General features: G+C 40.2%; 1 protein-coding gene across 6 annotated transcripts in view; it reads left to right on the top strand.

Annotated features, from left to right (window-relative positions):
• ARHGAP32 (Rho GTPase activating protein 32) overlaps positions 1 to 25,357 on the top strand; it is a 267,989-nt gene that overhangs the window by 184,516 nt on the left and 58,116 nt on the right. For 4 of the 6 annotated variants that reach the window (XM_052786348.1, XM_052786346.1, XM_052786347.1 and 1 more), the window contains 6 exons: positions 1,418 to 1,510; positions 3,182 to 3,304; positions 5,521 to 5,598; positions 14,530 to 14,611; positions 20,895 to 20,945; positions 23,661 to 23,735. In XM_052786348.1, coding sequence (XP_052642308.1) covers positions 1,418 to 1,510; positions 3,182 to 3,304; positions 5,521 to 5,598; positions 14,530 to 14,611; positions 20,895 to 20,945; positions 23,661 to 23,735 — 502 coding nt within the window. The remainder of the gene's footprint in view (positions 1 to 1,417; positions 1,511 to 3,181; positions 3,305 to 5,520; positions 5,599 to 14,529; positions 14,612 to 20,894; positions 20,946 to 23,660; positions 23,736 to 25,357) is intronic. The other 2 variants (XM_052786350.1, XM_052786349.1) reach the window with 1 other exon arrangement.

The raw sequence follows: 25,357 nt of genomic DNA, 5'->3' as shown, positions 1-25,357 counted from the left end.
GCGTGGCCGCAGAGGTTATCTGAGCCACTAGAGCATAACGAAACTGTTTGGCCTCAGTCTGTCTGTGGGAAGAGCGTGTATCACGGTGGCAGACAGTGCCCATTGCTTCATTTCACAGGTCACTTACCTCTGGGACCTGTAGTTGTATGTTTGCCCCCTACCATCAAGCCCAAGTATGGAAAAATTCTGACATGCTCTGTTGGAAGGCTGATGTTGCCTGCTCACGGGATGTGTAGCCGAAAAGGGAAATGAGGAAATTAAGGCCATTCCAAGCATTCAAAGAAGAATCCATCCGGGATCTATAAATCAGAATCTGTGTTCTTTCAGTGCTGAGCGGGTGAGGATTGATTGCTTTAGAACAACACACAATGGCCGAAATCAGTACCCCACTGAAGTCTGCAGGGCTTTTGCCATGCAATATATAGGGAGTTGATAATCCAGTCTCATTGCTTATCAGAGAAACTGATTTATTAGTTGCTTTGGCTTAATGCAGACTATTTCTGAAGAGAATTTAAAGCTTCTAGGCTCTTAAATTCAGCAGAAGCAGCACTATTCAGGGTAATGAATTCCTGGGTTTATATTTTTAAATTATATTTTAGGCATTCCTATCTCTTACATCTTTATTTGTACAACTGATTTAATATGTACTTTATAGCATGAGCCTGAAAATCTGCATTATGTCTGTAAGCACAGAAGATGTAAAGGTGTTGAACAGCTCTACTGCTCTGTGAAATGTAATTCTGCAGCTGTGTGGTGTCTCATACTATATTTTTTATTTTGAATTGACCACATTTGAACAGATGGTTGAGGAGAACAATGTTTTAAACAGTCCTACAAACTCTGGGCTACAATACTGCTTTATGACACGGTTGCTGTGAAGCTTTGGAAAGACCTCACTAGCTTCTCTTTAATAAAAGCAAGTTTACTGTTATAGAAGGGACATTGCTAAGTTTATTTTTTAAACCCTCTTCTCTTTCGCCAAGGGGTCTGAGTTGCCACATTCTTAAGGGTTTGCAAGTGGGTGGAAATGGCAGCCAGTGTTTTGTTTCGCTAAATGGTTCTCAGATGTGTTTGATGGCCATAATACAAATGAGTTGTTTGTATGTGAAATTCGTGATGAGAGGAAGGCTTTAGATTTAAGGTATCTTGACAAGGGAAATTATGAAAATCTACATATCTTATAAAGAGGGAGCTGCTGCTTTATGCTTTTTTTGTGTGTGTGTGTGTGTAATCATTGTAACACTGTATGCAGTTTGCTGTCCTTCTCCAAATGACAGATTTCCTTGCAAAAGGGAATATATTTCTAAACGCTTGCCTGTGCCAATGGATAATTTATGGTCTCTCCAAGTCTGAAGAAGTCTCTCCAAACCATGGTGTATTAACAGAAAAACTGTATGTCTGTTTCTTTCTGTTCCAGCTTGTCACCCAGATGCTGATGGCTTACCTGTCACGTCTCTCAGCCATCGCAGGCAACAAGATAAACTGTGGGCCTGCTCTCACATGGATGGAGGTACAGTATGAAGCTCAGGTTGTTCTTTTTTTCCTGACCTTAACAGCAGAGCAAGCCACAAATGTGCTCTCTTGCCTTTCCAGAAAGAGGTATAATCCTTCCAGACCTATTGGTGTCACTGAAATGCTATCCTAAGAGCTTTATTCCCCTGTTAGCAGCATATAGGCAGCCACAAAAGGTATAGAACAAACAGGATCAGATCCAAAGTTAAGAATATAGAAGCTTTTTTCCCCTCTTGCTTGGATTTTGCCACCCAAAGACCTATCATTCTGCTGATATTCACAAATAAAAGGAGGTGGCAGTTCTAGTGAAGCAGCGATTGGGTCAGTGGTCCGCCTGGGAAAGTCCAGTTCATGGCCAAAGTCTCTGAGTAACAGGCTGCAGAAAGTGCGTGCGTTCTTAGGCTCCTTTTTGGCAAGGCAATGCTGCAACTGTGGCAAGTTTCTAAAACTATTGGAGCTGTTTCAGTTATGGTATTTGCCTGCCCTCTTTTTTTTCTTTAATTTTTCCTTGCGATAGCTACAGAAACAATAAATGTTATCTGCTCCTGTTTGCCATCACTGTTGGTTAAAATGCTCAACAGAGCCTACGTTGTGCTTGCAGTGGCACTGTTTGTATATTGTGAATTGCAGCTGCAGCTTTGGTTTCTCTGTTAATGGTCTTCTACCATCTTAAACAATAGACCTTATTGGGCAACGCGTGCAGGAAAGAATGGGGCTAAGTGATCAAGGCCACCTGTCTGTGTCAGCGGTGCTGTTGCTGATTAGTCTGGGTAGAGATACGTGTGTCTTTCCATTGCCTGATGATATTGCTGCACACCAGGAATAGAAACTACTATTATTAGACTGTTGCAATTAATTTTTAAATGGTTGTGATAAGGATTGAGTGCATTTTCCTGCAATTTTCCCCGCTGATATCCTCCTCACCCTGAAATGCTTTGGGATGAGAACAATCTTGGAAACTTTCTCAGCACGAAGGGAGGAAGGAAGTTACAGAGAAAAATGAAACTGTAGAATTTACAGCAACACAGTGGACCTAGAAATTACAGCAAACCTATTGCACATGCAATACAGAAGAACCTTTCCAATTGACTGAGAATCGTACAGAATTTTACACGAGCACAAAAATCTAGGAATTTTGAAAGTAGGCTGATGATTGCAGCAAGGGGTGGGAGCCATGTTTTCTTAAAAAAAGAAATAAAAGGGTGGGAGAAAATGGAAAGTGACACTAGTTTTTGGTTTGACAGCATTTCCTCCCTACCTCAGTGCCTCTTCTTGAGCATTAATTCCATCTTGTAGGGAATTTTTATAGTCACTTTTGTATTGCCATTTTAAGTACTTCAGGAAAACAATACGATTTGGTGTTAAAGGGAGGTGTAAACATTCGCGGTCATGTTACTGTTTGTGTGCAAAGATGCTCAAATACAGCATTTTTCTCATTAGTTGGATGGGGACTTACGACCTTAGAAATACTCTTTAAGAATTGTTCTTGCGCTTCCTTTCTGTGTGTGCTGTGCCCTCCACTGTGTCTCCGTGCTGCTCTCCTCGGGGGGCCCCCAGGCTGTGCTGTCTCTGTGAATCAGCTTGAAGTCTCTGCCATGTATGAGCACCAATAAAATGCCTCCTCACTTGTCCTCAGCTGCCTCACAGTCTCCTGTGCTCTTTATTTCAGATTGATAACAAGGGGAATCACCTGCTAGTCCATGAGGAATCATCCATTAACGTTCCTGCTATTGCTGCTGCCCATGTTATTAAGAGATATATTGCTCAAGCAGCAGACGAACTGTCCTTTGAGGTAAATAATTAAAGGAGCTTACATTCCTTGTTGTCATATACAGAAGAGTGTAATGTGTGTGACTGTGTGTGTGCGCGCGCATCAGGAATATATTCAGACACTTTCAGAATATTTTGTGAGATGAAGCTTAGAAGATTCAGTTAAATATTCGATTTGCAATGGGTTGGATACAGGGAGGAGTTCAGTCATCTTTAAAATATAGCTTTAGTTGGCATTAGTATCTTCTGATTAAACAGATACTGCCAAGTACTCCAGCCTGGTCTCTGAGCAGCAGCAGACCCTGCATAGTTCATACTGTAGAGTGTATTAAAGTATGTTGTATCTGTTCAGGAAGACTGTCCACGTATGTGTGTATGTGGACACATGCCAATTTAATTATTCATTGGCCAGTTTACACAACCTGTGTTCCTGTTAGCAAGTCCATGTCTAAAACCATTTTTAAGAGCTTCTGCTCCCACGAAAAGTAAAGAACCAGACTGTCAAAGAGTTTGGCTCTTAAAGGGCAGGTGACAATCTAAAACTGTTTTGAAAATTTTACGTGATGCAGAGTAGGAGCTGCTGTGGAGCAAAGATCTGGAAGATCAGACCCTGGAAGTCTTTGGGTATCTGGTTCTTGTATATTCTACCCAGAAAGCGGCACTTTATGGTCTGATTGTTTATGTGCAGTGGTACTATCAATGGAGTATTCACAGCGTTCTACAAAAAAATGTAAAGGAAAACAGTTAGTGCCCGAAGGATTTTTTGTGATCACATTTTTAGCATGCAGCGCAGGAAGTAAAAGTAATAGTGATAGTCTAGCGCTGCCAGGGTTTTGTTCATATTCAAAATCGAGGCAATTATTAGTGTACACCAAAGAACCGCAATAATCAGAAAGACATGTGGGTATATCATCGTCCAAGTTAAAATGCGTGCAGTACGGGATACAGGCTGTTTGTCAGTGTCTCAGTATTAATAAAAGCACTAAGATGCCACTCCCTGCTTGTAAATCTTACAGCTTTGTGCCAGCCGGCTAACTTGGCCTTGCAACTGTCAGGCAGTCCAACAAGTTGTTACGAGGCGTAGTATACAAGTGGGGAAACCAAGGCACGTGTGGCTTTCCAAGTTAATGCAGTGAGAAACCTTGGCAGAACAGAAGTAGAATATGATCAGTTGTTCTACAATGCTGCGCTCTGTTCCCTAACCCAAACTATCTCTTTATGTTTAGGCTATTGTTAATTTCTTATAGGCAATTGCAAAAGCAGCTGACTGGCATTTGCTCCCCAATACTGAAGAAAATACCTGGCTTCTCTGCTCATTGTGGTGACAGCAGTTTCCTTAATGGAAATTTGCTTTGCTGTTGATTTGCTGTTTCCTTGAGGAAATCACTTCACTTCCCTGTGTCTCAGTTATCCCTATCTGAAAAATGGGGATGTGTCATCTTCTTTGTAAAGCACTTTGAGGTTCATCAATGTAAAACATCTGGTAAAAGTTTGGCATTACTGTTAACAATTTTTGCTATGCTTAGCTGCAGTATTTATTTAGGTTCTGCCCCTTCTGCTCTGGCCTATCTCATTTTCTATTATAGAGGCCACACAGATCTTAATTACTAGCAAGCCAGATTTAGTATTGATTATACTGATTTCCTTTTGAACTATTGCAGTATTACATTTTTTATGGGAATGAGCAAAGCTTCAGAAAACCTCTTTGGTCTCTTTGGTCATTTTCCTTCCTGTTGCTGTAACACCACACCACCTCTCGTGTGTTCATTTTCTAACTAAGAAAAGCATCTCTTGGTCAGTTTGTGAACTACAAAGGGACCTCTTAACTTTTTGTTGTGAAAGGAAACAAGACGACATATGTCAATGCCTACGTACACATATATAGGGCATGTAGTAAAAATTAGCTCAGCTACTTGAGAATATTTTCCAAAGTGTTTTACATCATCACTGCTTACTTATGTCTGCAGTTTAATCAGAACACTTCTGTACCCTTTGGCAGAGAGCCTGCTGCTTTTGAGAATTGTTTCCTTGTAAACAGCTGTATCCTGTATGTTGTATAATGCCATAACTTTTCTACCTCACAGTTTGATTTTACACAGGCAGATGTCTCAAGATTGGCACTGGTGCAGTTGCTCACAAGTTTTGTTTTTTTGCAGTATTGACGAATGCAGTTATTTGAATTGCGCTTTCCTCCTAGACACATTGCAAGCTGTGACTGATGTTGCCGATCTTTTGCAGGTGGGAGACATAGTGTCTGTTATTGATATGCCACCAAAGGAGCTGACCACATGGTGGAGAGGCAAACATGGATTTCAGGTAGGCACAAGCATCAGACATGATAGTGCAACTTAAATAAAGGCAGGAAACTCGGCAGTGTGTTTATGGAACTGCTGTGCCTGCACAGGATTACTCATGGATATACACAGAGTGTCCCTGCGTTGGTGTAAGAGGACTTCCCCTTTCTCTCTGGACTTGGGCTACGGTCTTCATAGGAAGTTATCTCCCTGCCTAACTCTGCGAGTTAGGGATAGCCATGACCCTTTGATCGACAGCTGGCCTGATGTTAGTGGAAGCTTATGTTGCACCCTCTTCAAGGCAGCTGACACTGTTATTCAAATCATCATCCCATTCCTTCCACTATCTAAAACTAGATCAGGCAGAACATAGAGGATTCAGAGAAAGCCAGTTGATAAGACACTGCCACTGACTTGGACAAGCCACCCAACTAACCTCTGCTTTCATGTCTGCGTTTATTGTGTCGTGTTACTATTACTGGTCTCTGTAAATGTTATAGCAGAGAGATTTAGAGTGAATTTTCAAAAGAACCTAAATATACATGGGAATTAGGTACCAAAACTTTTGCCTTGAAATGGCACTTCTCTTCCAAAAGAGTTTTTATTAGCTAGCTTGGATTTTCTCATTAGGAAATTGAAGGGGAAAAAAAAATAAAGTCTCTATTTACAAAACAAACCCCAAAAGCTACTGGAGGTTGGGGTAACTGACTTTCTACCTCCTCACACTGTAGTGTCTCACATTTCAGCTCCTTTCAAGTAGGAGGGATTTTCATACTGCAGTTGCTGTCTGTGAGTAGGTGGAATTATGAGTTTGCTCTGGAGAGGGTCAGAATTGACCAGACATTTGTATATTTTGGCCCGAAAGTCTTCTCAAAGTACCTCAGATTTTCCCTGACAGACCTTTCTGCGCCAGATCCAGATTGTGGTTCTGCTGTCATTAATACCAGGGTTATGTGCAATTGGATCTGCAAACACTACAAATCCCATCTGAATGGAGTGTTAGTTACACGATTACATTTCTGTCTGATTAGCCAGAGCATGTGAGATACAGCTTTTGTTGGCTTTATATCAGATGTGGGAATTCAGATAGTATCTCATTTGTAAAATCAGAGCAGCGTGGACATTTGATACCTGCTCCAAAATTAAATTTGTTTCTAGAGTTAACACAGTGATATTTCTTGAACAAACTTGACTGTTGTTCTTCTAGTTTTGAACTGTGGTACGTCTTTGCGGGACTTTTGTTCTGATCGTAGAAGCCCTAACGCTGTATTTGCTGTACTATCAAAAATTAACGAAATGCTTTGGTACTACTTGGCACGATCAGGCTATGCCGCATTTAACTTCCAAGTGAATCAATAAAACAAAACTACTTTGTGATCCGTGCATGAGTGCAGACACTTTGCACAAAGCTGATTGATTACCAGTGTGTGGTATCTCCATGCAGGATGTAGATTCCATTATTCTGTGCAAGCTCCCTGCTTGCCATCGGGCTGGCTGAAATTGTGACTAGATATGAAGAGCGTCACTGGTGATTAAAGACACAAGAAGCAAGAGAGCTTTTCTGCAGTTTGTCACTGCCTTCTGTCTCAGATCAGAGCAACCCTATTGTGATCTCCCAGCATAAAGATATGTTGATGAGCAAACCACTTGAAAAGGGATTTGTCTGTATCCGTGCACAGTCAGTCTACTGACACAACAGATCTGAACAGCTGCAGAAATAGAGCACCATATTTTTGCTTAACAGAAAATTAGGGGTGGAATAATCTTGCGTCTTAAATGGTAAGCAAGAGTCTTTCACAATGTGAATCAGATCATGGCTACTGAACCACACTATTGGAAATGCGGCAGCCATAATATATGTTTCAGTAGCTCTCGGGATGTGTTTGCACAAATGCAGAAAATGAAGTTAGTGTGTTTTACGAAGTTACTGCCTTTCAGCTGAGATAGGGTAACAGGCCATCTGTATGCTTTCTGCTCCTGCTGACTGCAGAGTAAAGCTAGTTAGTTCAGAGGTGGTTTTCAACAGCTGTACCTCAGTTGACAGGCAGTAATTTCATAAGCTATGCTAACTCAGTTATTACTGCATAAACATATCTCTTCGCACAACCATGGATCTGATTTGCAGAGAGGTGCATTTTTCCTGTGAATTGACAGTTTTTGTCATTTCTTTGAAATGTACTTATCAGAGCTTTACATTTCCATGAGACACCATCAGCTACCAAGAGATGCAAACTCTAGCGTTGTACAAAGAGGGAGAGGGGTTTTTAACCCGTGTTTCAAGTTTAAGGCCCATAAGCTGTGAGTGTACAGAAAAAGTACATTTCCCGATGTAATGGAGTTTTTTGACCATACTAACTGCTGCAGTGAGAAGAGAATTCAGAGAAAGGAAATTTATCTCTGGTGTTGATACACCGGACCTAGAGATGTGTTACAGTTCAGTACGCAAGTGGACTTGATGAATACTTTAAAAGAGTGTATAGGTGAAGAATGTTGTTATAGTAACATGTATAAGTACTGGTGAAGCTGTGCAGCCTTTAAAGCATTTAAGCATTATTATAGGCAAATGATTCTGTTCCCATTTAGGAACACCAGCCATTGTAAATGTGATAGCAATCTGTTGATCCAGTCATTTTAATTAATAAAATAAATCAACAAAGACTGTCTTGCCAGATAGTTGTGATTCTGAGAGCAGATAAAAGGAGGCGGTCCAAAGACCAAATGTTTGGACAGTTTGTTCCTGTTACTTCTCAGGTTTTTGCTTTGTGCTAGGAAAGGAGCAAGGTTTTTATCAAATGGAGCACACCTTACATTGTAAATCATGTCTTGATAGGAGGAGAGCAAGGTTTCGCCGAATGTGGGAAAAAAAATTACTTCTTGACCTAAAAGAGCTTACCTGGTTTTGTGCATTTAAACCAGCTGTGACTCGTGTATGGCTGAGTAGAGGTGAATTCATTTCTGCACGTCCCCCCATCTATTAGAATAAATAAAGGGTTTCTCTATGTTGTACAAGTGAACAAGAGGCAGGTCTACAGATGTCAACAGAAAAGCAAATCTGATAGGTTGCAAGCGTGTTCAATTTGAACTGCAGCTTTGATTCAGCATGGAAGTCAATTTATTCTTTGCCAGCCAGAGTTATCCTTCAGGAATGAATCTCCATTTTTGTTGTCCTTCAGATTTCTGTGTTATAGTTGCGAGTGCCTTTCTCCCAACACCTGATCTAACGACTGCATTGCAAGACACTTAATCCTATGCGGAACAAAACAACCCACTAGGCTTCTTATCATTTTCTCTGGTTAAAGTAAAATGATTTTTAAGACATTTTTCCTCAAGCCTTTTTCTTTTCAAATGCCCTTAGTGAGTCACTGCTTTCATTGTAAGACTGTTACCTAAATTACAGCCACCTCCACATAAACAGCCTTCCAGCCCTCTTTGTTCTCCTCTTCTTTTTCTTCATGCCTTGTCTTTTCAATCAGTAACTCCGTTTCAGACAGCTGAATCATTAGACACGGGCCCTTTTTTGATGCACAACTGCCTTTTGATGTTCTGAGTAATTCTGTCTTTTGGGTATAGTTTCATTAGTTGCACTGCTGCACAACAGCAAGCTGCATAGCTGCTACAGGTGACACAGAACAGTGCACAGGAGTGTGTGTAACAGGAGGTGGACTGGACTTCTTTTTAATCAGTCTGTGCTTACGTGAGCTTGAGCTGGTTGTGAAACTGTAGGCCCTTGCTTTCAAACCACGCTCCATGCTGAACCTGAACACGGGCTTTAAGACTGAATGGATTTCCCAAAAAGGGACATGTTCTGTCTTGTATTGGTCAGGCTGTTAGTTGAGAGCATTTTTTTTTTTTCTTGTGCATCATTTTCTAATAAGTAGCATGTATGTGATGTGAACATAGGGTACCTATTAGTAAAAACAGCCTGGGAAGGCAGAGTACATTTTTGCGGCTACTGTGGCACTTTGGAAACACCAGGTCTTAACTGAGAAGCCAAAGTTTGATTTCTGGTTCACGTGCATTGATTTGGGAACTCGGTGCAAGAGGCAGCCATCCGGCTGGTGAATGATATCACCTGCAAAACAGGCGATGTGCAAGAGCCCAGTGGACGTGTCACCAGTGACGTCATTTCTCAGCCAGATGGCCACTTCCATTTGTAGAACAGTGCCAACTGCAGTAACAGATTGGGCAAAATGATGTCCGAAATGATTTGCCACGAGTTTCCTACTCTGCACGCACCCACTCTGCCCTTTTTCTGTAGGCACGTAGCAAAAATTTGCACAGGCAAATTGTGTGCTGGCATTTCCCTCACCGTCCCCAGCCAGCGAGCACCATAGGAGTGAATGCATTTCTCGAGTTGAGCGGCAGAGATTTCTCACACCTCGCTGTAGCAGCGTGTGACCTTTGGTAGTAATGTTCAGCATTCAGCCGCTCTGGCAGGTGGGAATGTTAAAGGGAGAGCCTTTGACCAGCCTCACCTAGTTTCCCAAAGTACAGCTGGCATACCAGTCAGGAATGGATAATTAGCGTATATCATCCCACACAGACATCTTTTTCTTGTGAATAAAAGAAATTAGAAGAGTTTTGTGGCCAAGATGTTCAGCTCTCTTTTACAAGGGTTCAGGATAAGAGGACTAACAATCCTGTTCCTCCTGTACCTGGTGCCCCTCTGAAATGGGTGAATACCTTCTTAACGGGGACTGCACTGGTGTGCCAGCTGTACTTTGGGAAGCTAGGGTGAGGGTGCCCTGCTCTCTGCCCTAGCCACTACTATGTAGTTATCTGGCAAACAGTGCAGTGAAAATTCTGCTCATGAAAGCCAAGCAAGCAATAAAAAGTTGATGTTAGGTTTTGCTAGCCTATCGTGATTTAAAACTAAAAGAGAAAAATGTTTGAATGAAATTTAACCCTGTGTCAAAACAAAAAAACAAATCAAAATGTCTTAGTGTTTCATTTGCCATTTATGTTGCTGCTGCTTTCTCATTTGTTTGAATTTCTCCTTGTACACTGAAAATTATTAGTTGCTTTGACTTTTCCACTTAAAGCCTCATGTATCTTCCAGTTTTAGCAGATGCTGGCATAAAAATGAAAAAAAAAAAATAGTAGCTGTTGCAGAAATGTTTGCATACAACGGTAGCCTGTGCTTTCTTCTTTGGTTAAGGTGTGTACTGATTTTTTTAACCTTTAGATGACCTTGTATTTATCTAAATATATACTACCCTTGCTATTAATTTTTGTACGTTGCCAAATCCCTTAATCCTGGCTCAAGCTCTAATAGTGCCTTGCCACATCTGTTGAGATTAACTCTTGGACTAAACTCATTTATTTATACAAAATCATGGAAAACTTTCCATGGGAGGAAAAGCAGCATCTTTTAAGTGGGTGGGAATGAGGCACAAGTTACGGGTTATGACCCTGAAGATGATCTCTTGGGGATCTTGCAAGAAAAGTTAGAATAAATATGTCAGAAAATGTAAGCCATCAGAACTGTTACCAGTAAGTTAACATCAGAGAGCTTGTCAACACTAGCACAAGTAAAAATTCTCTTTCCCTAAAAAATTCTATTATAATTATTGTTGTGAACTTCGCAAAAATGGTACATTGAGAACAGGTATAGTATTTTACTTGTGAAAGGTTGCGAGGTACCTAGAAGCAGTGACTTAGCCATCTTGGGTCTTCTTTCATTTTTAAATTCATGTTTAGTTTTGTATATTGCATCTAGAAACAGGAGAAACATTATGTTAACAATCAAAGGCAAACGAGCTTTTGATTACAGTCTGGGAGTTTGGGTTGCATTTAGATCCACCATTTTTCATTATGATTACTGGAAGGTTGGTGTCCAAGTACTTAGGTTTCTTTACACATCTCGGGCATAGCCGTTGTGGGCAATTAAAAAAAATACTCGAAGCATTGAGAATGAAAGAAACTATCACTTCAGCTGTGGAGTCTCCCAAGAGTGTCATTTGTGTGATGGGGCTGAGACTTTCACTGGATGCGTACATTTTTCCTCACTTAAAAATTCTCTCTTGCGCAAGAAATGTCCAGGAGAGATTCTTAGCTATAGTAAAGTATTTAAAAACCATGCAATGTATTTTGTTTAAATACCAATACTTTTTGTGTACGTACCGATCAGCCTGTTCCTCAACATCTCCTAGCAAAGCAGCATCACTGAGCTAAGAGCTGCCTGACGAAGGGCCCCTGTACGCGATGCTAGTATTCATGCAGGTTTCCTTGCGCTAATTGGCATATTTTTATCTATAAACTGCACAAAAATCACCACTACATTATATAACGCTGGGATATCATCTCCTTGCAAAATTGGCACACCCAGCAGAGTGAGTGGTTGGGTGAAGCCATACATTATCTTGGTTTTTGGATGGGTTCTTCAGTTCTGTGAGTCACTTGAGCAGAAGTGTAAGGCACAGGCCAGTCTCAATTACAGGGAACCATAGATCAGAGAGGCAAGGTCTACTGATCCATAGTGCTGCTGTTACAAGTTCTGTTCCCGTGCTGTCATAGTCTTAACAAAAAGCATATTCCGAGTCTTTAACATTAAGTAGGATAGATTACAGTTTGTCCTTTTACTTGGACAAAATGTTGCCTTGCTGGATTTTGAGGGTGTGGGAAAGAGAAGTCATCTGGTATTACTATTGACTGTGGCTTCCCTTCGGGAATTTGGAATAGTTTCAAAGTCTGGAGCGTTTACCTGGACACACCGTGCATGACACTGCTACTAAATTGCTTGGAGGTTTATGGGTGGAAATCAACATGGAGTAGGAAGGAGCTTTTTTTTTCTTTTTTTTTTTTTTCCCTTGGAGACAAAAGGGAATTGTGCAAGATGAATAAATAGAGAAGGGACTGTTTGCCAGACTCACAGTGCTGACGGCCTTGCGGCTCCAATGAATTTCATAGATGTGCTAACATGACTGGCAGCGGTCCTGGCCCAGTTTTTCTGTTTAGATGAGCTTGGGGCCCATCCACTGGCTCTTTGCCATGCATTGTTGCAGCACTTGACCAAACTGTGGCTGCGTGAAGTGACTTGATGCTTTCAGCTGTCCAAATCACATGCCTGACATGGGACAGGAAATCCTGCTTAGACGGGGCGTCTCGGAAGGGTGGTGGTGCTTGAATTACATGTCACAATACAGAACCTGTGTTGGGCGAGGAGGTAGGGTACGAGAGAGAAAAAGGTCTGGAAATACAGACTAAGGATAAAAGTTGCCAAAGACTCTGGTCTGGCTTGACTTTCACCAGGGATGAGAGTAAGAAGGAAGACACTGTGAAGTGGAGAGAAGGTTGGGATGCTGAGAAGTGTAAAACTCCTATCTGGTCACATCTTAGCCTGAATCCTTAAACAGTGAAAGGGAAAGAATTTCACTTCTCCCCAGATACAGAGACCTTTGAGTGGCATGTGAATTTCTGCAGGCACATCCTATTCCAACAAAACATTTAGATCCTCCCCGTACTCTAGTCTTTAACCCTTAGGCTGGTTTAGACAGCCTCTCCAGCATTTCTGAGTTAGAGGGGATGCAGGGGGGAAATGCTGTGTTAAAGGTCAGTGCAGGAACGCTGCAAATTAGCATTTGAAAGTAAGCAGTCAGAGGACCTTGCTGTGACTTGGGCACTTGGGAGATGTCTGCATTGTCAGCGATGCTGGCAGCAGAGAAGCAGCTCCATTCAGTGGCTGTCAAAATTTTTTGCATAGCACTGCTATGTGGTAGTGCAGGGTGGGTCATTGCTTTTGAAGCATCTTCAAATATTTGCTGAGGAGAGTCTTGCCTCTGGGGTTTTGTTTCTGGAATATTCTTTCTGTTTCAGCTTGATTAGCAGATACACAGATAAACCGTAATGGTTAAACGGCTTGTGCAGTATGTTTGTCGGCTATTCTCTCAAATCAATTTTCAACAACGGGCTATGTGGCACTATTCTCCCTCATCCTTTGCTGGTAGGGAAATTGAGGCACAACGGTTGCACTGGCTTGTCCATGTTCAGAAGCAGATACAAGAGTACACCTCAGGAGTTCTGGCTCTTTTTAGGGATTTTTTTGCTACATCATGCTGTTTCTTCTAAAATGACTTGTGTTTATTTCTAGTCAAATTACTGGGTTCTCACTTACACATGTAGAACTCATTTTACTCTATGTATATTTTATTAAACCTGTTCTCAGTTCTTAGACTGAATTGAATCAAATTTAACTAAAACCACATTGAACTTTTTTAGCAAGATCTTTAAACACGCTTAATTTGAATGCTTCAGGAGTATCACTTATTACCCACGCTCATCAGATCAAGCACATGCAGTAAAGCTAGGACACAGTAGAGAGCTTTGTGCCTTCAGAACGTCTTCTCCTAACTTATCACTAGAGAATATGTGTTTTTTCTGTAATGGGACTATACAGACATGCAAATATATTGACCCATATTTGATTTCAGTTTTCTGAAGGAATAAAACGTTAAAGTGCTTGTGAATGTAGTATTTTGAAAGTGAAAAAAGGTCAAGTGTTGGTGAGACTTGAGTACAGATAACCGGGATGCTAGGAGCTGAAATATCTTGCTCTCTTCATTAAATGTCATGTTACATACATGCAGCCAGGTGCAGGAAACCCAGCTAAAGTCTCTCTCCCCCCCCCCCCCCTCCCCCTCTCGTTCCACTTGAGATTTAAGGGTGTGTAGCACACTTGCCCTCTCCTCTCTCTGTTGCAAGTTGAGTATCTCTGTCCTGTGTACCAAGCTCAGAAAACAGTATTTTACATAACTAATTATTTGGTTTGTAGAATTTTTGGCTGCATCGTTTTGAAAAATTATTTCTCTTATGCTGGTCATTTTATGTTGGGTAATGTTATGGAGCATCAGGCAAGCAGAGTTCTAGGAAAATGTTTGACAGTTGCTGGTTTAACAGTTCAGATCTTAAAAATACTACATTCAATATTCTGCCTCTCTTTTTGTTTTTACTACAGGTTGGATTTTTTCCTAGCGAGTGTGTTGAACTAATTAATGACAAAGTTCCTCAGTCCGTGACCAATTCTGTGCCAAAACCAGGTATGTATATTAAGTTTTATGATGCAGTGAAATAAAATGAAGTTATCTTTTTGGTGTTCAATGTTTAGTATCTCCTTCATACATACCGTGTTATACCCTGTGTGTTGATCATCCTTTACACATACCATGTTATCCTTTTTATGTGTTGATCATCCACACGTTACCTCTCTCTGAATAGTTGCCACTGTTGAATGTCTTTCATCTGTGGTGTTCTGTAAGCTCATAGCAACGTCCATCTCCTGCGTGATTTGAAAGATTTTAAGCTTGTAAGAATTTTAAGATACCTTCAGCGATCTGTAACTAGTGATTCCATGCAACATCCCAGTTCTTGGTGTCCAGACAGTGTTGTATGTTAGGTGTTTTTAATAGAGAACGTACAGGCGACCCAAAAATGTTCATGCTAACTTAGATGGAATAGATTAGTGAGGTACTGGAAGCTTGTTTTTGTTTGAGAATTGATGGAGAAAGTCGGCTATAACAGAACTTGGAATTGTAATTGCTTCTGCTCTGGGTATATGACTCCATCTACTTCCTACTGCCTTCTGGACAGTTTTGCATTGTATGATATACAGGCAATTAATATCAAGCTTTGCTGAGGAAAGGAAAAATAAACAGAAAATGAGATCTTGGATCTGATTCTATTGTCATCCTAGTATACACTGAAGTGATTATAGTTAGATGTGCTGGCATAACTGAGATCTCTGCAGAATTTACTGGTGGTGAAGCTTTTGTTTAATTCTTCTGCTTTTTTTTTTTTTTAAATCGCTATATTCATATATATAAAGATATATCTGTGTATCTTTTGTATCAAGAGAAGCAGTTTGAAATTGCTGATCTTTCTTAAAACATTAGGCAGCCGGCAAGTTGAGTTGGAAAGCTGGTGAACCAGTGTTTTTCATCTATTTTCTCTATTTTAATTATGTTCCTTATCTTATAAGATTGCTGACTTGATACTTTAAAACAAATAGATGCGATTCAAAAGTTTGACTTTTACTAAGGGAAATGCATTTTATCAGATGCTGTGTTACAGCTTGGAACTTTTGGTTCAGTGGTAAAGAGTCACAAACACCCTAAGCTATCAGTGCACTGCATTAATCTGCGTGCTTCAGAGAGCTGACAGTTTAGGGAAATAGTTTTCTCAGCCATTGGTATCTCCAGCCTTTGTTATTCCTGGGAACATGCAAATGTATTTGCTCGAATCAGTGTCACAGAGATCACTAGGAATTCAAAGCGCTGCAGCAGGTGGTCATTCCATAAATCCGGTATCTGCCTTTTTGTGGTTTGAAGTTATCTCCAAATAATTTGATTGGTCACTTCTCTGTACTGTATCAGGTAAAGCATGTAGACAAGGGCAACTTTAAATCTGAATACAGGCCAGGCTGATAGATACAATCATAAGCAAGTGTTTATTATTAAATATGGCTCGGGCAGTTAAATGTCATGAGCTGCTAGCGAGTAGTTTCTTGCTATGCTTTAATGAGAGATAATGAAGCCGCATAGATTAATAGATTCTATTTGGCTTTAACAACACACTAGGGGGTGGATTTCCTCTTTCAGTCCTGGGAAATGTTAGTTATGAAGTTGATACCAAAAGCCCGAGTCCTATTAAAAGTAGTAAGTTGAAAGATATTGTCAAGTCATGAGGCTGTCCCTGTTGACCTTCCCTGATAGTTGTTCTAGGCGTACAATTAAAGGCAAAAGACTGCTCTAGAAGAACACTAATGAGCTTTCAAACGTAAGGATTGCTAGAACGAATGCTGCAGCTGTTTCTATAATCCTTCCCTGCCCCTCCTTTGCACACAGACTTTATGATACCATTTCTTTGTAGCATTCTGCTTTCTATTTTTTCCACCTTGGGGAGAAACAGTACTTGTATGGCGGAGGCAGAAGTCTGAAAGACTCTTCCTCGGTTGCTACAGAAGTTGTGACTTGGCAGGAGCTAGAAGGAGTCAGGGAGGAGGTTCCTATAGTTAAGGCATGTTGAATGCGATGTTGGAGAACTCAAGGAACCTATCTGCCTGGAGGAAAAAATGATGTGTGAAATGCAGAAGGGGTGAGAAGATGAAGGGGGAGGAAGGAGTTTCAGTTTCCTGGGCTCGGTTACCACACAGCTGCACAAGCTGAATGCCTTGTCAGCACAGTCCAGGACAGTGGCACAGGGGCAGAAAGGAGTCACCTGAGCACCCCGAGTGGCTTAGGTAGCACTGCTGCGAAATGTGAAATCGGAGCTTTCCAAGGGGTTCCTCCGGAGCTTCGCTCGGAATCGCATTGCTGGGATAATGCAGAAGAGCTTGCGTTTTCCTCACTCATATTCCATGCCTTTAGTGTATTCTAATTGATGGCTTAAACATCTAGGGTATTTCTCATACACTTAAATATCCGCATCGATTAATTTTCTCCCTTTACCTGTATTTGAAACATCAGATTGGCTTTTCCCAAGGAATAGAGACTTTTCTAAAAGGAACCACTTGGAGCTTTTGTCCTCACTCGACATTAGCAGGGTACTTCATCTAGAATTAACGTGATGTTTTAGATTTGGGCTTGATAAGACATGCTTATCAACATGCCAACTTTATTTTCTTTAATCAAAATATGATGTGTAGAGCATCTAGGACATTTTGTATCTGCAGCATAAAGCTCTTTGCTATGAAGGAATTTACAAACATAGAACTCCTTGTGTTGTTTAATTGTCCATAGATTTGGCTGGGTTAAGTAATCTAATGAAAAGCAGATGGAAAGCAAAGAACTTCCTGCCCTGCATTTTTATTATTATTTATAATTAGAGGTTTTGATTTGCAGAAGTGATGGGGACAGCATTTTAACGGAACCATAAAATATTGCAATGCTTTATAATGCAGTACAAATAATGACTGAAGTTCAAATGAAAATGAAACACGGGGAAAGGGAGAGGAGGGCTGGGTTTAACTGCAAACTCTGCTTTTACTAACAGTATTTTCTTTGACCGTGAAAGTACATGCTTAGACCAGTGATAATGCAGCCAGTGTCTGAGATAAATGAAAGAAAATGGACCTTGCAGGAAAACTGTCCATTTTATTCAATTCTGAAAATTCAAAGTAATAAGAAAGAATACTGGTTTTCCCTTGAGTCGCCTCTGCAATATATTTGACAATGAAGTTTGGATTGTCAAAAGTATCATCTCCCAAAATACTGCTAGGGGTAGGTATGCTTGCAGAGATGTGTAGATAGATACGTGTGCGTGCATGCATGCACACACAAGCTATCACCTGAAAATTAAAGTCAGTTTCATTATCGCTTAACAAAATTGTTTAGTGTTTTCCTTTTTCAAACTTTGTACACATGAGAAAGTCATACAAGGAGAAGAAGGGGTGCTCAGGAGGTCCTGGAAGTTACCTGTTGAGTGCTATTTTCCCTACAGTATTGGACTAAGCCTGTACCCCATTTTTTTTCCATGTTTAGTGCTGTGAGGAAATGCTTTTTTTTCAGGTGGGATGCAGGCTGATACCCTGACTGTTTCTATTTATGTAAAAAACACTGTAAAGGTCCAGGAAGGTAGCGTGGGCTCACCAAATCCCAGTTTTCTTGAGCACTTGCCTTTTTTCTAAGTTCCCCCTGTATTCTTACTCAGATACAATACTCTAATGATAAATTCTTAGCCTAGATTATTACATTGAATTGATATCTAATATTTTGTAGCTAATACCATTTACTGACAATTTAGCTGAAATTCTGTACTACAATAAATGGAATCAGCTTGTATTTATAAAGATTTTTAAAGAGATACAGGATGAAAGGTTGCGTTGAATTTCAGATATTCGGAGAGCAGTGAATCTTTTAAATATTCATTGTGCTGCTTAGAAGAAAAAAAAAGCGAATAGCTGTTTTGTTTTTTCCTTCTAAGTGAACATTTGGGAATTGCCTGTAGATCGTGGCTGTGTTTACTCTTCTCATTCACTTCTGTCCATCTCTGGTCTTTTCTGGGAACAGTGTGTATATGTGTGTATGTGTTCATGTTGTCCCCACTCACCATTTTGGCATAGTTAACAGTCACAGGCAGCATGTCTCAGCTATCTGTTCCAGTCAGTTCTTTCTCATAATTCTGAATATTTGTAGTTTACCAATATTTAAAATCACATCTCGCGCTTCACCTTATACGTGCAATTTGTTTAATGTCTTTTGCTAACAAGTAGCATCTTGCTGTGTACCAAAGCTTTACTGCACTGCACCTTGGCATGATAATTTGTTGGAAGGTTTCTAAATATGGTTGCTGCTGGGAAACAAAGAATAAAGATGCAGTTTGCAGTGGGACAGTTAGAGCTTAAGTGAAGAAATGGGGGATAAGAAGGTAATGTATCCCTTTCTTTTTTCCAAAACAATGAGCATTTTTAAAACTTCAGGGGTCATTCTCACCAGTTCCTCAGTCTCGCTTAGGACAAAAGAATGAATAACCCCAGCAGCTCTGCCCAACTGTATGGAGGATTGTTCAAATTCCTGTCTCATCCATTCATTTAACTTAGATTGAACAGGTAAATGTACTCTTATGATATACAAGTAAGGACACACTAAAGGGTACTTGTTAGTATTAGAAGCTGTTGTAAATGAAGAATTTTTTTTTAAACATGAGTAACAGATTAATCTGGGTCAACACGTCAAATACAAATAATCCACTGAACTTCAGGAGGTTTGAAATTTGGGTCTGGATCAGGCAACAGACTCTGTTCTGTCCTCCTGAAGACTCTGGTACAGCACTGAATGAATTAATTTTAACTGCAAAAATGCAAACTGAGTTACATTCATTGTGTTAGAGCTATTGCAATCATAACAGACTCTTAGAGGTCATGCCTGGTTTGAAACAGGCTAGCTGCTAATCCCTGGACAAAAAAGATTGTGTGTTTGAGTTGGGTTTTTTAACTAAAAATAAAAATCAGGAAGAATAAGGTGCAAATGGAACTTATATTCTGCAGATGCCTGGGTTGAACAGCCATTTGACACCAATGAGTGCATAATGTCTTAATTAGTGTTTTTATAAAGAAAATATGGAAAGATAAAATGTATGTAATTAGTACCAGTCTCCTTAATCTTATGTAAACAAACCAGTTGTTGGGCGTTCAACATGCAACTGTCTCATTAAAGCTAAATTAAATGAAAATTTTATTGAGCCAAGGCAGGTATCCATTTCCAGCATGGAAGCAGACAGGGAATAAACATACTACCATGCTCAGGGCCACCAAATACAGTTCTTGATGCAGAAGACAGAAAATGTGCTTATAGTATGGACAGACCCAAGGACCAATCCTTCAAGAAATCATGTTCTCTCAGCTCCTGTGGAGCTCAGGCAGAGCCATAAGTGGACAAAGATGTCAGGTTGAAAGATCAACAGTGTGAGTGTAAAAACTGCTTCTTTAGGAGACTTGCACACATCTTTGAAATGTACAGCAGATATTTCTCCAAGGTTTTGAAAGCCACCGTGATTCAGCCTGGCAGGCTGGGTGTTCAAACGGAGACTTCAGCAGGACAATGCCAACTTGCTTAAACCCCAGATTTGAGCTGGTCTGATCTGTGGGGAAGTTATTTCCTGGACTTTGTGTTTTCTTTCTTCCATCCAAAAAAAAAGCTAACACTTGGGGCTGAGGCAGCAAGAGCTAAGTCTGCCTTGTCTGCAATTAATAATTTTCAGGAAGAACACCTTTTGTCAATAGGAAAACATAGCGCTGAGACAATTTTGTTTTTCTTTTTGCATAGAATGAAAAATAAGATAAAGCAGTTGTCTGCTTTAGCACCATTAGAAATGGAGGAAAGCTAAATGTGTAAGGAACTGAATTACGCAAAATGTAAATTTACAAATCTGGGAGTTGTTTTCTTTTGTAAGTGGTTGGCATTGTCCATCTATATAAAGAAATGTTACATCTTCCAGCCCTGTTTCTGACTCAACAAAGTACTTAAACATGGGCTTAACCATAAACACATGCTTAGCAGACACTGGAAGTAATGCAAACAAATCCTGTGCTTCGCTGTGTTCCTCAGCGGGCATGGGCCTTGTGCTAAAAGTTCAAACATGCAAAATGTTTGGATTTTTTTTGAGCTGGGACACACTGGGTGGGGAATTCTTGGATCCTAATGAATTTCCAAAGTGTTTAAGGAATAAAGCACCAAACAACTTGAAGGATTGTGTCTGTGGTCCTATTTTGCGCTGTGTATAGCCTAGCTGAGCTTTATATGAAATTAACCCGTTTTCAATGGATGCATGTTTTAACCAACTTTTTTTGTTTGTTTGTTTTTTCTTTTTTTAATTATACCCTCCCAGTCTCCCCTGCCCACGGAGCCCGTCCAGCGTCCTGGAGCTACTTCCCCCCTTGTACGTTTTCATTTATTCCTTTTTTCTTCTTTCACTCTTTCTCTCCCTGTCTCTCTGTCTCTCTCTCTCTCTTTTTTTTTTTTTAACTCCTTCTGTACATGCGAGTCAATAGCACTGATGCTTTAAAGGATATTCAGGGAAACGAAAACAAACCTTTAGTCTAACGTGCCTTTTTAAAAGCTTTTTGGACATAAAACAGTGCAGCAGGGAAACAAACTGATTCTAACTCTTTTCTGTTGGAGGTGGTAGAATCATTTCAAATCAATAAAACCATAACTGAAAGGAATTAAGTGCCAGGCAACCAAATACGAACGTCAGTTTGAAAGAAAGAGAAGTTAAAAATGGGTGACAGAGAGGAATGAAACATGGCTCTGAAAGTTTGTTAGAACTTTAAAATCTTCAGAAACAAAGATTCCTTTTTTTTTTTTTTTTTTTTTCTCCTTAAGATCAGAAAATGCTGTTTGTGCTTAGCATCTCCCAATGCCCAAATTGAAGCTGTCAGGTTATGCGGGAGGGGCTTACTTATCCGGAGAGTCCTGCTTCATGTTGCCATGGTCTTTTTTAGATCCTGCTAGTGCTAATCTAAACCTCATAGCAATAACCTAGCATCAGTAAAATTGGTGACTGTTTCCATAGTTTTAACATTTTTTTACAGTAAAGGTCACATTTACACATACCGACTGCTCCTAGGATGTTGTCTGGATTTCATAAATCGGTCTTAAAACTGGATATGCAAATACTGTAGATAGATATCTATAAAACAAAATATATAATGAGTGTGTGTGTGTATATATATATATATACACACACGTATATATATGCTTTCCCCATGCACATACACACTTCCAGCCTGTTGGCATAGAGACTGTGCGCTGATACCCTTGCAATGTGGGAAACAGGCATGTGGTTCCTATCTATGATACTTCCTCCAGGAGGGAATGTTATTTGACAGCAAACTTCTTGTTTCTGGTGTGAAGACTCAACTTTCTGAGCACCTTCCTGAGCATGTGCCAACATTATCAAACGCTCTCCAGACAGAAAGGTAGAGAGGAAGGGGGGAACGGGGTTTGTATTTCAGATGCGATCATGGAGAGTGTGTGTGGTGAGGCTTCTTCCACTGCACATATCCAAACCAACAACAAGACCCAGGGAATATTTAAACTGGGGTAAAGCTTTTAAGAATGAGGGCAAAATTTATTGGTATGACTGGCTATATCCACCGATAAATAAATAACCTGCCAAAAAATTTGGGAGGAGTTGGAATAGTGAATGCTCGTAAGATCCAAGGAGTTTCCTTTGGATGTACAGGTATGGAGAAAAGATTTTTTTCTTATTTTTTTCCTCTTTTATAGTCAAGTTCCTTGAATCCATGAGCCCTTCAAAGATGCCATTCCTGCTAAGGATCAGTAGCCATTAACTTCAGATAATAAAGGCAGGGTTGGGCTTTTTGCCCTTTTTAACATGAAAACAAAGAACGGCCAGATTTCTGGTTACTTGATGCAACCTGGATGGTTGGAATTCAGAGTCACTCTCCTTCTTAAGCTATTTGTGAGACGGAAGAGTTCAACACTAGATCAGCTATACTACTTCTGCTCAAAGGTATAAGGCTTATTAGTGGTTCTGCTTGTTTTTCATGTGAAATTAATTTCTTTTGACAGCCATGTCCCTTTATGAGTCATGTCATTGCAACAGAGACTAGAAACTTGGCTATCGCTGCGCTCAGAGCACCATCAGAGAGATCATGTGCCACCTCCCTCACATGCCTGAAAGCTCCTCTGTGGTCTGCACTGGTGGTTCTTGTTTATAATATTTCTGTACACCAAAGGTCATGGTTGCATGTCTTCTAGTACTAGTAATTTAGGGCCTTACTTTATGTATTTTTTAAGTATGGAAGCTTTGAGGTCCTGTTCAGACTTTGCTGGTGTTAGGGGGAAGTTAGTTTCTGGGCTCATGAAGCAGTTTTTGGACACTGAAGTTCTTTTTTGGCCCTCAGGTTCCTCAGATAAAATGAGCTGAGATCTGATAGGGAGGCAAGGGCTGAAATACGTTTTTGAAACTGGGACAGAGTGCCTTTGAAAATGAGCTCTAAATCTTTAGTCTCCCAACCATACCAAAGACCATTATTGTGCAAGTTGCAGCTATGTTTAAAATCACTGATTTTTCCACTAGCATTTGCCAACCTAAATTGAGATCTATTTTATATAATTTTTTAAACTGTTTTTTACAGTGAAAACTCTATTTACAGTGATATGTGCACCTAATATGTGCGTTTGCACTGGAATTGAGAGTTAGACTGCATACGTTGTGGTCACACCTGAGCCAGCTTTAAGCCCAGTAGTTCAGGTACCAGTAGCATCCACCTTCATCCGCAGCAGCTCCCATTTTCTTGGGATTTGGGTGTTTTTTGAGCTCGTCTTTTTTGCTATTCATCCTGTGCACTTGGCATATCACTTCACTTAAACTTCTTTTTGCACATAGACACTGCTAGTTAAGAATACTTCAGGTCTAGCACATGCCAGAGAAGCAACACCTTAGAATGCAGAACACTAAAATCTGTATTTCTCTAGCACTGTTTCTCTTAATTGCTGTCCTTACAAATCAAATTATTAGTCTCCTGCAGTTTGTTCCAGGAGATGTTTTAATTTAACTTTGTCCTTTCTCTTGCCTTCTGTCTGTCCCTCTGCCCTCTTCCCACCTGACCTTAATTATGTGCAGATTTGGAGATGGATAGTGTAAAGCCAGGTTCTGCATATGTTACAGAGGCTCTGAACCAGTCCCAGCTGAGCTCAGGTAGAGCCCGTTATGTACAATTAGTCTCTCAGTGTCCTAACCAAGTCTAACACTGTATGTGGTAGCAATAACTATTTACTAACACCCTAGGTTTGGTTACAGAAGCTAGATGTAGTTGAAGTAGTTTATTATTATTTTTAGATTAATATCTGTTGGCTAGAAAAGCCAATGCCTGATTCTAAGAATCTGCCTTCTTATGGGAAGATTTTCTGCAAGTGATTTCATTAAAGTCAGTGAGTCCAAATCTTAAGAGTACTGCCTAACATAACGGCCTTGTACTGTGAATGCTCTGCAGTATCAGTGGCTACGTGGCTATTAGTCTGTGTATCATAAATTAGCTTCTTTTATTTTCCCCCCACTGCTGAATTTCTAAATATAAAGTGTTCTTCTTTTCCCAGGCTTTCGATTTGTGCCTCAGAAAGATATATCCAAAGAGTGTGCCAAACCCTATTTGACCATGTTCTGGAGGAAAGAACTTGCTTGAATAAGAAAGAACAGAAATGTGGTTAAATGCTAGAGTTTTATGGCAATGTAAATGACCCTAATGTGTACCCAGTTGCACGGTGATAGCAGAAAACAACTGTGCTGTGTTGTCATTGGCATGACAACGTCGCTATAGCTTTTCAGAACTAGCATTAGGTAAAATTAAAGTGTTCCAGTGGAACTAAGGAACTGAGATATTTCTCTGGTACATTTTACGTACTTCAACAATTTGATCGTCAGTTATTGAGAGGTATTTGATAACAGAGTTTTCAATTATTTGTTTTGTTTTGTTAAATCATATCTGGACTTTTGTTTTCCTGGATTTCCTAAGTGCTTTGAAAGAAAATGTAAGTGGAATTTTAGGAGAGACTCGGTAGCAAACTGTGTAAGTTTTGTTTTCCTGTGGGCTAGATCAGGGCTTTACAGTAAGGCAGGCAACACGTCGTATTTCTTGCAAAGTGTCCAGACAACGTGTTGTCCTCTTATGTCCCTCTGTTTCATCTAGTCCCTTTGTATTGAGGTTGAAATGAATTTGCAGGGTAACCGTACCTTTCACAGAGATCATCCCAATCTATTCTTTGGGTAAAACAAATAGGTTAATGGATATTTGATATTGGAGTAATGCTGATAAATACAGCCAGTCAGAGCTCACTTGGGTCCTGCTGTCCACAATGCTGGTATTGTGTTTCAGTTTATTAAGGAGGGTAATGTTTGTGCCATTCAGTGATTTTAAGTGCTTGGTAAGTGGCAGGCCACTTTTCTAATTGTATTTCAACTGATTGCAAATCTTCTTGTGGTTGCCTATGTGTAAAGCTCTGCCCCTGCTGAAATCCTTGTCTGTATTTCCATTGTTACCTTCTAAAGTCACCAAAGGCGGATTTATTTTTTAACTAGGCTTTAAGGCTTTATTTTACTCCCATAATAAGTGCTGGATGCTAGCTTTGAAAAAAGAAAATTTTTTTAGTATTATTATTTTGCTGGTAGTTTGCATCTTGGATACATTAGGAATGCCAAACTTAGTCTTCCATAATTATGTTGCATTGCTTGTTTTCAGCGCAGGGAAATTACCTGGGTTTAGGAGAAGGGGATTTATTGTGGTGACTGCCCAGGACTGCGCACAGCTATAAGACATGCTATCG

The sequence above is a fragment of the Harpia harpyja genome, chromosome 4 (assembly GCF_026419915.1).
Source record: "Harpia harpyja isolate bHarHar1 chromosome 4, bHarHar1 primary haplotype, whole genome shotgun sequence".
Taxonomy (NCBI): domain Eukaryota; kingdom Metazoa; phylum Chordata; class Aves; order Accipitriformes; family Accipitridae; genus Harpia; species Harpia harpyja.
Note: the sequence above shows the minus strand (reverse complement) of the source record. Positions and strands in the feature narration are given on the sequence as shown.